Source organism: Megalobrama amblycephala, linkage group LG19 (assembly GCF_018812025.1).
Source record: "Megalobrama amblycephala isolate DHTTF-2021 linkage group LG19, ASM1881202v1, whole genome shotgun sequence".
NCBI classification, from domain to species: Eukaryota; Metazoa; Chordata; class Actinopteri; order Cypriniformes; family Xenocyprididae; genus Megalobrama; species Megalobrama amblycephala.
The window spans coordinates 8361177-8377399 of record NC_063062.1 but is presented as its reverse complement, the minus strand read 5'-3'; the positions used below and the strand labels follow the sequence as shown (position 1 = coordinate 8377399).

The following is a 16223-nucleotide window of genomic DNA, read 5'->3' as shown; positions in this document are numbered from 1 at the left end:
CACAAAAAACGTCTATCAAATGCATGATATCTTCAAATGGCCAAAGCGGTCACATTTAAGGAGCATAAATTTACAGAGTTTGAGCATTATAAATCATTTTCTGTGCAAATAATGGCATTTAATCTGTGAGAGGAAAAACCATCAACAACCACGACACCTGTTGTTTATTATCCTGTACAAGGAATTAATAGTTAAGCAGTAGCTTACAAATGAGCCATCAGCATTTTAAATGCAAGTGGCCATAACAATGTCCAACTGGCTATGCCACTAACTGCTGTAATGCAAAGAACAAGACAATATTAACTATTAACAACCTCAGGTGACCTATTGCAACAGCGCTTCTAAATCGCTTTGATTTAGGAAAGAAAATCTCAAAAATAACAAACTGGAACCAAAAGGAGAGAGTTTGTAAAAGCGGTTGGTAGCTTAAAATGGTAGCTGGCTTCTAGATTAGTTGGTGCAAGCAGGTGGTTAACCAGCTACAAATGTCCCAATAGCCAAATTGACCACTTGTAGCTGTAGTTTTGTTGCAGATCCAAGATGGACAACCAGCTTGATCCAGCAAATGACCATCTAAGATAAGCTAGAAACCAGCTTCAATGTTTTAAAATCAAAACACAGCTACCTGCATCTTAAACTGAATCGACTGACTTCTTTACACGCTCCATTTGATTCCAGTTGTTTGAAGTGAACGCGCGCTTCTCCTTAATGGTTAATAGCTCATTTTAATAGTCGGTTTAGTTCGTTTGTCAATTTCATTTCAGCTATTCGATTAAATAGGGACGCAGTCGATCACTTATTGTAGCTATTCATTTATCAGTCTCGGTTGAAGGGAATAAAACGGCTGTTATCGCTTTTTGTCATTTGTTTGATTACAATTCGTTGATCTTGCTACTTTGAATTCTCTCAGAAGTAAACGGAAAATGTATTATCTTAATAGTTGATATGTTCGTTAATGGCTTATTTAGGCTAGTTTTACCGATTTCAAATCACTAGATAGGGCTTGAATCGTTTATTTGTTCGCTTATTTACTGACTTAGCTGTCTTTAGTGAATGGAGAAGGGCTCCGTGAGTCAGCCCGTCGTGTGAATGTCTCCTGATGAAGGGAGCCAAAGGAGCGCTCAACTTCAGAGCTGAGCGGAATATAGATGCGATCTGAGACTGAGTTTGCTCGTGATTTGCACCCATCTCAACCCAGTGCATTAGACTAATTCACACGAACGGACTTGACTAAACGTCTAACGTCAACGTTCAATGCATTAGAGACATCATTACTGTGATAAATAAATAAAATAGGCTAAATAATAACATGTTTCATTACACTGATCTCTATTCTTTTTGTCGTGGCATTCAGCTATAACTATTATCTCAGTTCAACTCCTGCTCAGCGAGTTGTAAGTGCAATACGCTCACAAAATAATTTCACTATTTTTCCTACACTAAAGTAATGCAAAAAAAAAAAAAAAAAAAGCCGCTCAAGCGATATTCCTGAACATAACCGAATGAAATCTCTCGCGCCTACCTGGGAAACGAGGAATGCGATGAAAATGCGGGTTCCGAACTCCATGGTCTCAGATAAGTGGGAATAATGTTCAAAACGAGATGCTCGGACCAGCGCTGTTCATAATTCCAGAGTCGCGAGAGTAAAGCCCCTCTGCCTCGAGCTGCCAACTTCCCAAATAGAACTGCAGCCTCGTGAGCAGAGCATTGGAGTCCACCACCAATAGATTTATAGGGGGGTTTCTTCTTTGACGCTCGCATGAACCTGACATGCTCGCATTGATGCTCAAGTAATAGTCTCAGCACCTTTGCATTGCATTCCTTCATTTTGCACTGATTTCAAACTTTATGTTTGGAAAGATAATAGATAGTAGTTTAATAGGGTGGTAGATTTCACATTAACTCACATAATGGAAACAGTATTAGACTATAGAATAATGGGACATGCATAGTTCCAGAGGGAGCTTGCTGTGCTTTTAATGTGTCATGCTTAATTTTTTTAATAAGAGAAAAACTGCTTAGACAGTGTTTATGATTGGTCATCAATCTTAAATTTATAGACTGTGCTTTAGATCAATGACTATCAGCTGGTGTGTTGTGACATATGGGTCACAGGTCTGTTCTGATTGGGTTTTGGATGGGAGGAGGTAAAATCCTATATGCAAACAATAAAATGCAACAATAACCATGCATAGTCAGTGTAGCTAAAAAAATAAATAAATAAATAAATGAGATTTTTAAAAGCTATAAGGAAACAATCTTCAATAGTTAGTCAATCAAATCAAAGTTTCAGAATACCTAAGGAATTTAGGATATAGTGATACAAAATTGACATCTAGGCAAATATGAATTGGTTGCATGATATACAATCATCTTGAAAAACTATGAACAAAACTAGAAAAACTGAACAAATCAGGACTTTTCACACTGCACATAACCCAGGGTTATCTTCGTTCTAAACACTGCTTTTAACCCTGGGTAAAGGAGCGTTTCACACTTGTAATTTAAATGCGGGGTTAGCACCGCTTTTTACCAGGGGTTATGAAAACCCTTTGCGGTGTTAACCCCGCATTGGTGCCAAACTTGTACAGTGTGAAAAGATGCGGTGTTACAATGTTACAACTAGATGCTTAGCAAACCGGCAACCAATCACGTGCCTTAAATTCACTAAATTCATTAAATATATAGTTTCTGCGTATGATAGGAAAAATGTCAAACGGCGATGGAAAACGCAACAACTGGAGTGAAGAAGAGACCGTTTCATTCTTACCTTTATATAGTAGTCAACATTTGAAGGATCAAAACTTTCTTCTTAGGACAACTTTGATTAGCTTTTTTGATCCACTTCAAATGTTGACTACTATAGTTCAAAAAGTTCACTCAGAAACAATTAAGTGTAATATGAGGACACGCAATGCTAGAGCCTTAAATAGACCTAGAGCCTTATGTAAACAGGTCACGTGCTGCGTTTGTCCGTCAGTAACACTAATGACACCGCGAATGGAATGTGCAATGTGAAACGGCAGCTTATGAAAACCCAGGGTTAACTGTTAACCACGGGTATATGAGCAGTGTGAAACGTGAATAAAGATAACCCAGGATTCCATTTACCTGGGGTTTAGAATGACCCAGGGTTAACTATTTCAAGTGTGAAAAGTGCGCAGCACTTGATGCCCAGTGTAAAATTGTAAAAACCTCAAAGTTTCATGATTTTGATAAAGAAAATCTCACATTTGGAGGATGATTTGAAATTATGCTGGACATTCAAGGTCATTTTCTTTATAACAACAAATTCACTCAAACTTTTACAGCAGCATCTACAGTAAAGTTCTGATTTGTTGCAACCATGAGGGTTAAATTGGCATCTGTGTTTCTGGATTTTTCCTTTCAAAACTGCAGCACACCGACTGACTTGAATGACAACAACACAACAGCTACAACAGCATTCTCTTTTTCTGATTTTATCATACTCAGCAAAACTCTCTCTGACTTAAAGTTCTACCAGAAACTTTTTTATAAAAGATTTTTTTTTCCCATGATGAAAATATTCCTTTGACCGTGGTCAGTGTCTGACAGATTCACTGTATTTCAGTCACTTGTCATGTCCAGACAGTCTGTGCAAAAAAAAAAGAAAGACAGAGTTCAGAAAAGACAGAATATTTATTAAAATCTCAGTAAGTACAGTCTGACACACTGTCGAAAAAAGACCACAGGTAATCGCGAGAACTGATCTGAACATCTGAGTCACAGTGGCTCCAAAATTTCACATGGTAAGAAGTTATTCAGAACATAATAAATAGCTAAAATAACCAACAATAGTATATATAACAAATACATTATAATTTATGTGCCAGACACACAGTATTTTATCAAGGACAACCCACAAACATCCCAGCAAGGAGCTCAAACTCAAATTCTTCTAACAATTTACATGAATCTTTAGCATTTTAAGTTTGTACCTGGATATTAGTTTACTTTACTTATTTGTTATGAAGCATGACATGGGCTATTGAGTCATGGGGGCAAGTACAACTAAAAAGTGTCCAAAGATCCATCATAATGACCTACGAACCCCACACAGAGCACAAACAAATATCCTTTGACCAACAATCACGGGAGTTTCAGGCCAAAACGTTCAAAAACAAAGACACATTTATATTTGGTATGGGAATACAGCCATGCTTCTTTGAGCACTCCTTTGGCCCTGTTATATTAACATGTCTTAGACGCTCGTCAAGGGAACGTGACACTTCCTGTTATGAAAGACAGTGAGGCCAAATGCTCACAGAAAAACACTGAACTGCAGATCATGGACCTCTGTACAATATCCAGACATCTTAGTTAACTATTTCAACTTTAAAGGATGTTAAAAACACAGAAAAAAATTATAAATCAGAAAATACCAAATGTTTCCCATTAGGCCGAAAGGTTACAGTTTCATCAAGTCTCTCTCTGCCTGTCATTGCCATTCCCAACCAGAGTTCCTGTTAAAACTTTGACTGGCTGCAAAAGAACAGAAACTTTTTCATTTCTCGAAGGAAGAAGATGAATCGAGACTAAAAGATAATGAAAGACTCTGCTTAATCCATTCATATTCTACCCACAACTCTCTGCAGCCACATACAAATGGATAGATTTGTGCATACATCTTTTTGGAGTAGATAAAGGGGAGGGGTTATGATGCGTACCATCACCTCAGGAGCCATCATCTCTACCCCCCCACCCTCCCTCTATTCCCTCTCTCTCTGAAAAATGAGGCTAGGAATTGTTGTGACGTCCTGAGGAATTGCTTTCTCAAGACAATGTTGCAGGATTGTTGCGCTATATCTCTTTATCGAAGGATCCGGGCTGGAAATAGCATTACGGCTGCTGTGGATTTGTCTAAAACGCATACGTTAAAACTAAAAGGGTGTGCGGGGTGAAGAAAAATGTTCCAGTATGTTGGATTGTCAAGGAGGCGATGAAGAGGAAGCTACCTGCAATTTTAAGTGAAAAATGAAGAACTGCAAAACAAAACCATATGAGAACGATTAAAATGTCAAGACAAGAGCAAAACGTTTTAAGATAACGTATCTCCTCTTCAGGAGTGAATACCGAAGGAATAATTCTCCTGATTCAATATTCATACACCTGCTACTTCTCTATAAAAATGAAACAAATGAAAAAACAAAGACTGAACTTTACTTGTTCGTCCATTTTAGCAACAACCAAATCAACAACTTAGACTAGAAATATCTAAAAATGTGTGAGACTTTGACCATATCCTTGAACTGATAATGAAAATGTGGTAAATTTATAAATACACAATATACATACATTTTTACATTGAGTTAACTTTTGCAGATGGCTTTATATATATATTCCATTTGCAAAACTGATTGCTGTGAAAAATGGCACAAATGGAGCTTTTTTACTTTTTGGACTTATCTTGACATCCTGTTATCTTGACGTCTTGTTATCTTGTCTTGAAAAGGGAGGGATGAAAATGTCTCCTGGTATTGAATGGGAGTAAGAGCGCTGGAAAATATTCTTTATGGGAAACAATCCACTCCTCCCTCTCTAAAAAGGGAAAAGAGCACAGAGTACGGAGGGCAAATGCAACAATAATGATGAAAAATGGCAAAGAGGCACAGAACTGCATAATATCATATAATAAAACAGATAAATCAACAAGACTGAAAGGAATAAAATAAGTGTTTACAAGGATGGTACTCACCTCAAAGAAACCTGCTTCATACAGTTGCATTATATCAAGCAGTGTTACCTTCTGAGAGCTGCAAGTAGAGGTTTACTGACATAAACAGCAACCACACAGGTTTTTTTAAGGTCATTTCTTTATTAGGTTTTTGTGTACAGAGTACTTTAGTAAAAATGAACGTACTCTTACCACAGATGCCTCTTCTTTTCTTTTCTCCAGGGCCGATTGTATAAGCGAGCATCTCCCGAACAAAAACCAAAGGTATGCTTTCAATGCAGCATCGATCCAACAATCAGTTAAAAGTGATCTCTTCCTTCATATTAATTGAAAACAACAGGTGAATCAATTTGATTTACTTTCATAATGGTTTTCCATCCTTTCTGCTCACTGTGTGAAGTAATAGATAATGAAATCAATGTCCAGGTGAAGAAACACCACCAGTCTCCAGAGAGCTGAACCTTAACCAAACAAGTAAATGAAAACATCTATCTGCATGTTGCCCAATTATTCAGACTGATTAAATAAATTTGCCGTAACGAAAACAAGGGCACGCCGCGACACAATGCGATGGTTCTTTTTTGTTTTTTATTTTTTAAATGCCAGCCACGGTCATGTTTGCAGTACAATACATGGACCTTCTACTGCTCACTGCCCAACAAAATCAGTATATGCCAGCTGGACTGATTCCACACCCTCATTTGCACACTGTCCTCTTGATCTGGATGTATGGTCCTCCTGAGGATGTAATTACAAATAATGGACACTAGGTGAGGCAAAAGCCTCCTTCTCAGCAGGTACAGGATGGTGTCCAGTGGAGCAGTACTCCCTCTCCCTGTGCAGGCGAGAAGCTTTTGTCCTTGGGAGTGAGCAGGTGATGCACTGCCAGAATCGGAGCAGGGCCAGGGAAAGCTCCCACGTGCCAGCACTGCTGGAGCAGATTGATGGTCCCTCCATTTGATGCTTTATTACAGCCTGTACTCTCTTTATTATGTCTCTCCATTTTCTCCCAAACAACACGCATTTATCTCTAAGCGGCTTTAGCATTTTCTCCCCATGCTTTTTTTATTATTCATTTATTATGTTACATATGTTAAAAAGGACAGTTCACCCAAAAATGAACATTCCGTCAACATTTACTCACCCTCATGCTGTTCCAAACCTGTATGACTTTCTTTCTTCTGTAGAACACAATAGAGAAGTTCAGCAGGAATGTTCACACTGCTCTTTTCTATACAATGAAAGTGAAACATGACCAGAGGCTGTCAATATAAATTAAGCACTATATACAGGGGTGCACATAAGTGGTACGCAGATACGCATGCGTGGTAAAAAATAAACGATGCACACCAGAAAGCATGGAGGGAAGCGCTTTTGAGTACCAACAATTTTTGAGGACCGTTCACAGGGACACGTTTATTAACTGGAGTAGGATTTTTCTCCATCTCTGTTAAGATAGCAATCATGATGATAAGTGTGTTCTTTAATTATTAGGTGTGCAACGGATCGCAGTTAATCCGTGATCCGTACGGATAAGGTCCAACGGTTTGGCACGCATGTGATTCGTGGATTAACTGCTAAATTTAACCATCATAGAGTGAAAGTTTATCATTTGGACACGTCACATGAGAATGCGTATCAATAGTCGAGTTTGTAATCTCGTAGAATATATACCAAATGAGTTTTGGCGTGCTTATGGTACGCAGTTTTTCGCGTGCATTGATACGCACTTTATGGCGTGTATATGATACGCTTTGGTTAGGATGGGGGTGAGGGGGTGGGGGGTTCGTAGTATAATACGCCATAAAGTGCGTATCATATGAGGAAAAACGCGTACCAAAGCACGCCAAAACTCATTTTGGGATATATTCTCGAGATTACAAACTCGTACTATTGTACGCATTTTCGTGTGATGGGCTCCATTTGGACGTGTTTTGTCTCACCATTTAACACATTCAAATGATTTTAAAAGTGGAAGAGGTGAAAATCGGGACTCGCAAGCTGTTATGTGCGCACAGCCTCACACCTCTGAAATGCGCACACAGAGAAAGAGAGAGAGGCAGTCAGACAACACTGAAACACCGAATTAATTCCCCTTTCTTGTTTACTTGCGCTTGAACGGACACATACACACAAAAGTATGTGAAAAATACCTGTCTCGGCAAGTATTCTCTCGGTTATGTCATAAGCGAACAGTTGAGAAAGAAACCGGATGTGTGTCAGTTATTCAGTCCGTGCTTTCCTTCTTAAAGTGACAGCAGCCTAATGTTCTTGCTGTTGTCTGTGTCATTAATGTTTGTAAAATAAAATAAAAATCATTATCATCATCTACCATGTTCAAGAGAAAAGAAGATAGTGAGAAGAGCAGTCAGGAGGAAAGTGATGAGGACAGCTTTTACGATAAGTGTGTCGCGTAAAGTGTGAGTACCGAGCAACATCTCCAGGTGCTCCATTGAGAACCAGACCAAAAAAGTTATTTGCACCCCTGGCATATATACACATTATAAAGCCATATCATAACTTTAAGTGAGTTTTTAAGTGAATAATGTTTTTGATCTAAATAAATAAAAATAAAACTACCAGTGAATTTAGGCATCACAACATTATAATGTACAGCATGAAAAATAGATATTCGAGATTTGCTAATGATTACATTTACCAGTGTTATTAAATTTGTGTTTTTAAATATTAACTCTAAGTAACTTTTTTATGATGGAAAGGGTAATATAAATCAGGAAAATGAGCATGCATATCTTTAATATTGGCATATTATGTATCCTAAAAGGGTTAGTTCACCTGTGTCATTCTCCTAAGCTGTTTATATTCCGCGCTTCCAGGTTCTACGTCAGAAACGGCGACTCATTATTGGCCGGCTCCTGCGTCAGCATCACACGTATGCGTCGTGATGCTCACATTAACAGCGTCAGCCAGTACTGAGCTGACGTTCTGACATAGAACCTGGAAGTGCTCAATGTAAAAAACGTATGAGAATAACACAGAAGAGACGATACTGTTGAATAAAGTCTTTATTTTTGTTTTGTTTTTGCGCACAAAATATATTCTCGTCACTACAGTCACATGGACTATTTTAATGATGTCTTTACTACTTTTCTGGACCTCGAATGTTGTGGTTAAATTGCTGTCTTATGGAGGAGTCAGAAAGCTCTCAGATTTCATCGAAAATATCTTAATTTGTGTTCTGAGAATGAACGAAGGTCTTACGGGTTTGGAACGACATGAAGGTGAGTAATTAAAGACAGAATTTTCATTTTTGGATGAACTAACTAGGGCTGGGACAATAAATCGATTCATCTCGATTCGTGGATCGATTCTGAAATATACCTCTTGTCATGCTAATTGAGTTGTTATATGAACGTGCTCCTCCTGAACTTTGTTAATAAAACATCATTCTCTCTTGAATCGATTCTGAGCTTAGTTTCTAACAGCAGATGGCGCTCTAGGCTAGTTTTTAACTGCACGCTCAAATGCTGACGAACAAGAACGCTTGTGCCTTTGGCTATGTACTTGTACCTCAGAATGCTTTTGTGACGCAAGATCAATGTGAACAGCAATTCGTTTCAACCTTTCCGAACATTATGAATGATTATTTTATAGAAGGTTCAAGTGCTGTGTGTATCGAGTTCAAATACAACTGTTTCTAAAGCACAGAGTGTCATCTAAGCTCAGACTCGATTGGAGGGAGAATCGTGATGTATTCAGAAAAATCACAGAATTGATCGAGAATCATTTTTCGAGTTTGCGATTCAACGATTTATTATCCCAGCCCTAGAACTAACCCTTTAACTTTTATGATGCTTTTCTTCATTGACGACCCCAAGACACCATTAACTTTCATGGTTTGGAAAGGTGAAAAATGAACATCCTGCCCAATTTTTGTTGTCTACAGAAGAAATAAAATCAGAATTTGAAACAACAACAAGGTAAGTCTGCTGTATATATACCTCTTGTCACGCTAATTGAGTTGATTATCTGAACATGCTCCTCCCGAACTTTGTTAATGAAACATCATTAAAAGGAAAAATTTGCACAAAAAAGGATGTCTGGCTCTACATATTAATATTGTGCTTTTGAATGCACTTAACTGCACAAATAATGTTCCCTTCCATTTAAATGGACATTTACTAGGATTAGATGAATGTGAAATGAGGGTCCATTAGATCACTGATTCTCAACTGGTGGGTCACGACCCAAAAATGGGTTTTTAGGTTTGTTCTGCAGGAAAAAATAATGCTAAATGGAATTAATAATACCATATATAGTATAGCAACGGTTTTGCTTCTTTGCTATATACCAAACACTATGACATTCTGGCACAAATTCAAAGAATTCAAAAAATCCTGAAGCAAAAGCAGTTATTATAAAGAGAAACACTACATTAATAATAATAAAGTTTATTAATATAAATAAACAAATGTCTGCTTAAAAGGTTCAGCTTTTATAGAGAACGGAGTGTGTCAAGTCACATGGCAGCAAAAGTCTTTATAAATATGCTACTGTAGTTGCTCAGTCATTTGTGAACAATTTTAGGTTTTCAACCTCTTGAGGTGACCTAAAATCTAGTGTGAAGGGTTCTGTCTTGTATGACAGAACCTCTAAAGCTTTTCTAACTAAAATCAAAACTCATGTAACTAAATTCAAACTCATGTAACATGTGGATTTGTGCTTTCTAATGTGCCCAAAGCACTTTTGCAATAAATTCAGGAACATTTCTCCCCTAGATGCATAAACTCTTTACTGACAGAATTTACAAGCACCAATTCATCAGCTGGAGCAGGTGGCCTCATGGACAGTGAGCTCCAGAACATGCCTTGATTTCCATAAACTATTGTTATAGCTTAAGAATAAATTAGTCTGATAACTATAAAGCATTCTTATTAGTCATAATAAATTACTCTGGCCTGTGTCAATTAAATGTCTACTCAAGTGATTTGTCCTCTGTGCCCATAGCAAACACATCATCTTTACTTTACTATACACATGAACTTGTGGATAAACCCCTCGCCACACACAAATATTGTGTGTTGTGAAAGCGAAAATCCATAAACATAGAAAACAAAAATGAAAAAGTAATTTTTCCCACTCTGAGCTTTTCAATAGGCTCTCAGTGGGGATCCAGCCTGCATCATTTCATCAGGATAAAAAGCAACATACCACAATCTAGTCAAAGTTAATTTTTTCAACCTGTACCGCTAAAAGTAAATGGGTCTCATTCACTAATAATTGCGTGAATTATTTCGCATTTGTACATACAGGAGAACTTCTCACAAAAAATCTCTGCCTAATTCACAACACGCGTGTACGCACACGAATTTGTAATTTGAACCCCTTTTTCAAAAGCTTGTGTTTTCATGCCCAAAAAAAGCCGTTGTTGTGTAAATGGACAGCAAAAACACATAAAAAGTTTTCTGTTTTTAGTTGAAAATGTTGTCTTGTAAACAATCCCTTAATCTCGTTCTAATGTTAGTGAATTTGGAGTATTCTAAAGCTGCGTCCCAATTCAAAGGCTGCATCCTTCAAAGGCCGATGAAGACTGTCCCAATTCTAAGGATATTTCAAATGTGGACTCCAAGTGTATCTTTTGTTTCCCATGCAATGAAGGATACAACAGATGGATCCTTCAGGGACTTACCTACCCCAGAATTCATTGTGTGCTGGTGATGACAGGATTTTTTTTTTGAGAGAGAGAGAAATTGCAGAATTACACTAACAAACATGATTCCAAAAAAGTTGGGACACTGTACAAATTGTGAATAAAAAAGGAATGCAATAATTTACAAATCTCATAAACTTATATTTTATTCACAATAGAATATAGATAACATATCACATGTTGAAAGTGAGAAAGTGAAATGTCATGCCAAATATTGGCTCATTTTGGATTTCATGAGAGCTACAGATTCCAAAAAAGTTGGGACAGGTAGCAATAAGAGGCCAGGAAAAGTTAAATGTACATATAAGGAACAGCTGGAGGACCAATTTGCAACTTATTAGGTCAATTGGCAACATGACTGGGTATAAAAAGAGCCTCTCAGTGTGGCAGTGTCTCTCAGAAGTCAAGATGGGCAGAGGATCACCAATTCCCCCAATGCTGTGGCAATAAATAGTGGAGCAATATCAGAAATGGGAGCGTTTAGCTGAAGTTCTACCCGGAAGACTCTAATGCACGTCATTTCTCATTTTCTAACCAATCATTACACGTCACCTGAGTATATAAGTTCTGTTCCCACCCACTATCGTGTTCGCAGATACCATCGCCGGCGTTCACCCCCATCCTCCCCACCACCACCAGGTCGGTCCCTGTCCATACATCGGGGTAGGCTCTGCCCCTGCCTTCATCTTCAGGCAGGATCTGCAAACGTCTACTACCCTCCGGATTGTACTATGGACGGGGCCTACGCCAAATAACTTTATCATTTCTTTGATATTTACATTCATACTGTTGAATAAATTGAATTCAAATGTTTCTTTGCTTCCTGAGTCTTTCTGGTAGAAAGGAGTTTCTCAGAGAAAAATTGCAAAGAGTTTGAAGTTATCATCATCTACAGTGCATAATATCATCCAAAGATTCAGAGAATCTGGAACAATCTCTGTGCGTAAGGGTCAAGCCATACTGGATGCCCGTGATCTTCGGGCCCTTAGACAGCACTGCATCACATACAGGAATGCTACTGTAATGGAAATCACAACATGGGCTCAGGAATACTTCCAGAAAACATTGTCGGTGAACACAATCCAACTCTATAGGTCAAAAAAGAAGCCATATCTAAACATGATCCAGAAGCGCAGGCGTTTTCTCTGGGCCAAGGCTCATTTAAAATGGACTGTGGCAAAGTGGAAAACTGTTCTGTGGTCAGACGAATCAAAATTTGAAGTTCTTTTTGGAAAACTGGGACGCCATGTCATCCGGACTAAAGAGGACAAGGACAACCCAAGTTGTTATCAGCGCTCAGTTCAGAAGCCTGCATCTCTGATGGTATGGGGTTGCATGAGTGCGTGTGGCATGGGCAGCTTACACATCTGGAAAGGCACCATCAATGCTGAAAGGTATATCCAAGTTCTAGAACAACATATGCTCCCATCCAGACGTCGTCTCTTTCAGGGAAGACCTTGCATTTTCCAACATGACAATGCCAGACCACATACTGCATCAATTATAACATCATGGTTGCGTAGAAGAAGGATCCGGGTACTGAAATGGCCAGCCTGCAGTCCAGATCTTTCACCCATAGAAAACATTTGGCACATCATAAAGATGAAGATGTGACAAAGAAGACTTAAGACAGTTGAGCAACTAGAAGCCTGTATTAGACAAGAATGGGACAACATTCCTATTCCTAAACTTGAGCAACTTGGCTCCTCAGTCCCCAGACATTTGCAGACTGTTATAAAAAGAAGAGGGGATGCCACACAGTGGTAAACATGGCCTTGTCCCAACTTTTTTGAGATGTGTTGATGCCATGATCAACTTATTTTCCCTTAAAATGATACATTTTCTCAGTTTAAATATTTGATATGTCATCTATGTTGTATTCTGAATAAAATATTGAAATTTGAAACTTCCACATCATTGCATTCTGTTTTTATTCACAATTTGTACAGTGTCCCAACTTTTTTGGAATCGGGTTTGGACATAAGTATTGGGTTTCAGCTTACTCAAATATCTAATTATATATATATATATATATATATATATATATATATATATATAAAACAACTTTAAAGCAGTTCAAATGTTGGCTTCTATCTTAATAATATGCGATTATATATAGTTTATACTCATTATATACAGAAATTGACCATAGTGAACATATTTAGACAGTTTGTGAACACTGTTTTGTTTTCAGAGTCATACTGTTTAATATTACTTTCAAAAAAAGTCCAGTATAACTTCCACTCATCAGTAGCAGCTGTCATAATTGCTAGGTGACAAGAACAATCATCTGTAGGCTAGACTGTCCAATTTAACAATGCTCGGTCCAACCTTCATGGCCTTTGAAGGATGGAGCCTCTGAATTGGGACACAGATTTCATTAGCCAGCTGGACACATGTAAATTGGTGTCATTCAGAGAAACCTCACAGCTGAAGTTATAACCCAGCTTTTACTGTATATGATTAAATATATTTAAAATTCAATTAAATTTTTTCATTTTAAAATATAATACAATTAATATATAATATAATATAATATAATATAATATAATATAATATAATATAATATAATATAATATAATATAATATAATAATTTTAAGTTAGCAATAAGGTACGAGAGGCTGTGCTGTATTGTGAATAAGTTATGGATTGCAGGTACTCCGCTAACAACGGCCTTCAACCGTGACTTATTCACAATACAGCACAGCCTCTCGTACCTTATTGCTATTATAAAACGGTTACCACACAATACAAATATTAAAGCCAAAAATTTGTATCAGCACAACTTTCATGAGGTAAATTTTCACTAAAGGCCTTTCTTTCACAGGAAAAAATAGTCCCTGACCGTGAACAGCAACAGAAGTTATATTATTACGGCATTAGATGGCGGCAAAGTCTTTATGAGTGTGTCAGTCAGTAGCGAAGACTTATACATTGGAAAAACTGAATTGTTGTGAACACGGAACAAGACGCAACTGACAAATGCTTTGACTAGCACTGTCAGTCACGGGAAATCTCCTTAACTGTTAAAAGGACAAGATAATACATCTTTTAAACTTTTATACAGACATTTAAACAGGTGTTTTACTGTGAACATAAAACTGACCTGAAGGAAAATGCTCAATCTGAATGCAGGTAATAAACTCGCTCGATCTCTTTCTCAAAATACTCTTCTAGTTCTACATAATACAGTAAGCTTCAATTCAGTTTGCGTTGCTAAGAGTGGTTGCTAAGGGTGTTGTGTAGTGACACAGAACCGTTGGGTGAATCAGAATCAAGGGCAGGAAATAACCATTTTATAAGATGAAATATAACTTTTTAATATTTTTTCGTAAATTTAGAAGTTTTTGGTGAATCATGATTTGTTTGTATAAAAGTTTCATACATAGATTTCATGCACAAATTTGTGCGTATGCATGCTTAGTGAATGAGACCCAGTGTTTGCTGGAATTAAAATGACTTCAAGAAGCAGTAACTGTGTTTTTGTTTTTTTGTTTTTCACCTTGGTTACTCCAGGCATTAAAAGCCATTTTTCAGGTAATGCAACCGGTTAAATGGTGAATCAAGGGCAACACGCTGTGGTTACAAACACACACAGATATTTGGATACAAAGTAAATAAGAATTTAAAGAAATAAAATGTTCCGACACCATCAAGTGGAACCATTTAAGCCAAAGTGACAGATCCTGATGCAGCTGTCAGACAATGCTCTCTAGGGCAGCATTGAATGCGTTGCACAACACTTAAAACAGGCATTTCATTTATCTATTGTGCATTCATGCAATTAAAACAAATTGCATCCAAAAGCAACTTTTTCCGAGAAGCTCCCAAGGCACTTTCTTTCTCGCCGCCAGCAGTCCCGACCAAATATTGTTGCTTCTGTATCTCCTCTGTTGCCGTTATTTTGCCAAGTAAGACATGTTCCTGTATCAAGATATTTTGTTGGTCCTGGAACAATCCTATCCGAAAACATAGTTTTCCTTACCCCTAAATGTAACCCTAACCATGAACTTATCCCTAAAATCAGAGGGAAATGATAGGTGAATAACACTGATGTAGAAGCACCTAACCCTGAGCCTAAACTTGACATAAACTGAAAACTTGTCCCTCAAATCTGATTTGTTAAATGGAATGAATGGAACATGTTGTACCTTGTGAAATTGCGTTAACCATATTTCCTCACCTGCTAGAACTCAAACATGGTCACTTACCGAAATTTCAGCAGTCTATTACAGTCAGGCTGAATTATTAAATTCAGTAAAATCAAAAATAAATGCAATCAAACGCATCTCCAATACCTAGTTTATTAATAATGGAAGATTTAGGTATCTATGATCATATTGCATTACATATTCCTCAACCACTTTGTGTAAAAAGTAATGTAATGTAAAAATAGCTGTTTTCAGAAATACAATAAAAATCAATAAGAAGCTGATAATAGAGCAGGCAGTGGATTGTATTAGGCCAGCACACAGAGCCCCAGTCCACCCTTGCACAAAAACACTCACATATACCAAGGTTGAGTGGTATAAATCTAGCTGAAACAGAGACTATAGTCAATCTCTCAAGAACGGTTGAAATTATAGCGAAACATGAAGTACAAAATTAAACTATTTAACAGTTCATTGTCTGATGCTTACTCGAAATAAGTGTTTTCTCAAAAATGGTCAGAAATGTTCAATTGTTGCAGATTGTGAAGGACAAAACAGTGTGAAGAGCCACTGTTGTCTCAATGGTTGCTTGTGTCTCAACAATGGAATATAATTTATCTGGATTCTATTGTTCAAATCCTAAAAGGACACAATGACCTCCAACACACAAACCTACACTCCATTATTTATCTTAGCACTATTATT

General features: G+C 37.5%; 1 protein-coding gene across 2 annotated transcripts in view; it reads right to left on the bottom strand.

Moving 5' to 3' along the window:
• The window catches only part of cdh13 (cadherin 13, H-cadherin (heart)), a 421886-nt gene extending 420159 nt beyond the window's left edge, over positions 1 to 1727 (bottom strand). The window contains exon 1 of one of the 2 annotated variants that reach the window (XM_048168174.1): positions 1523 to 1727. In XM_048168174.1, coding sequence (XP_048024131.1) covers positions 1523 to 1567 — 45 coding nt within the window. In that variant the 5' untranslated portion in view covers positions 1568 to 1727. The remainder of the gene's footprint in view (positions 1 to 1522) is intronic. The other variant, XM_048168172.1, reaches the window with a different exon arrangement.
• Positions 1728 to 16223: the final 14496 nt, after the last annotated feature.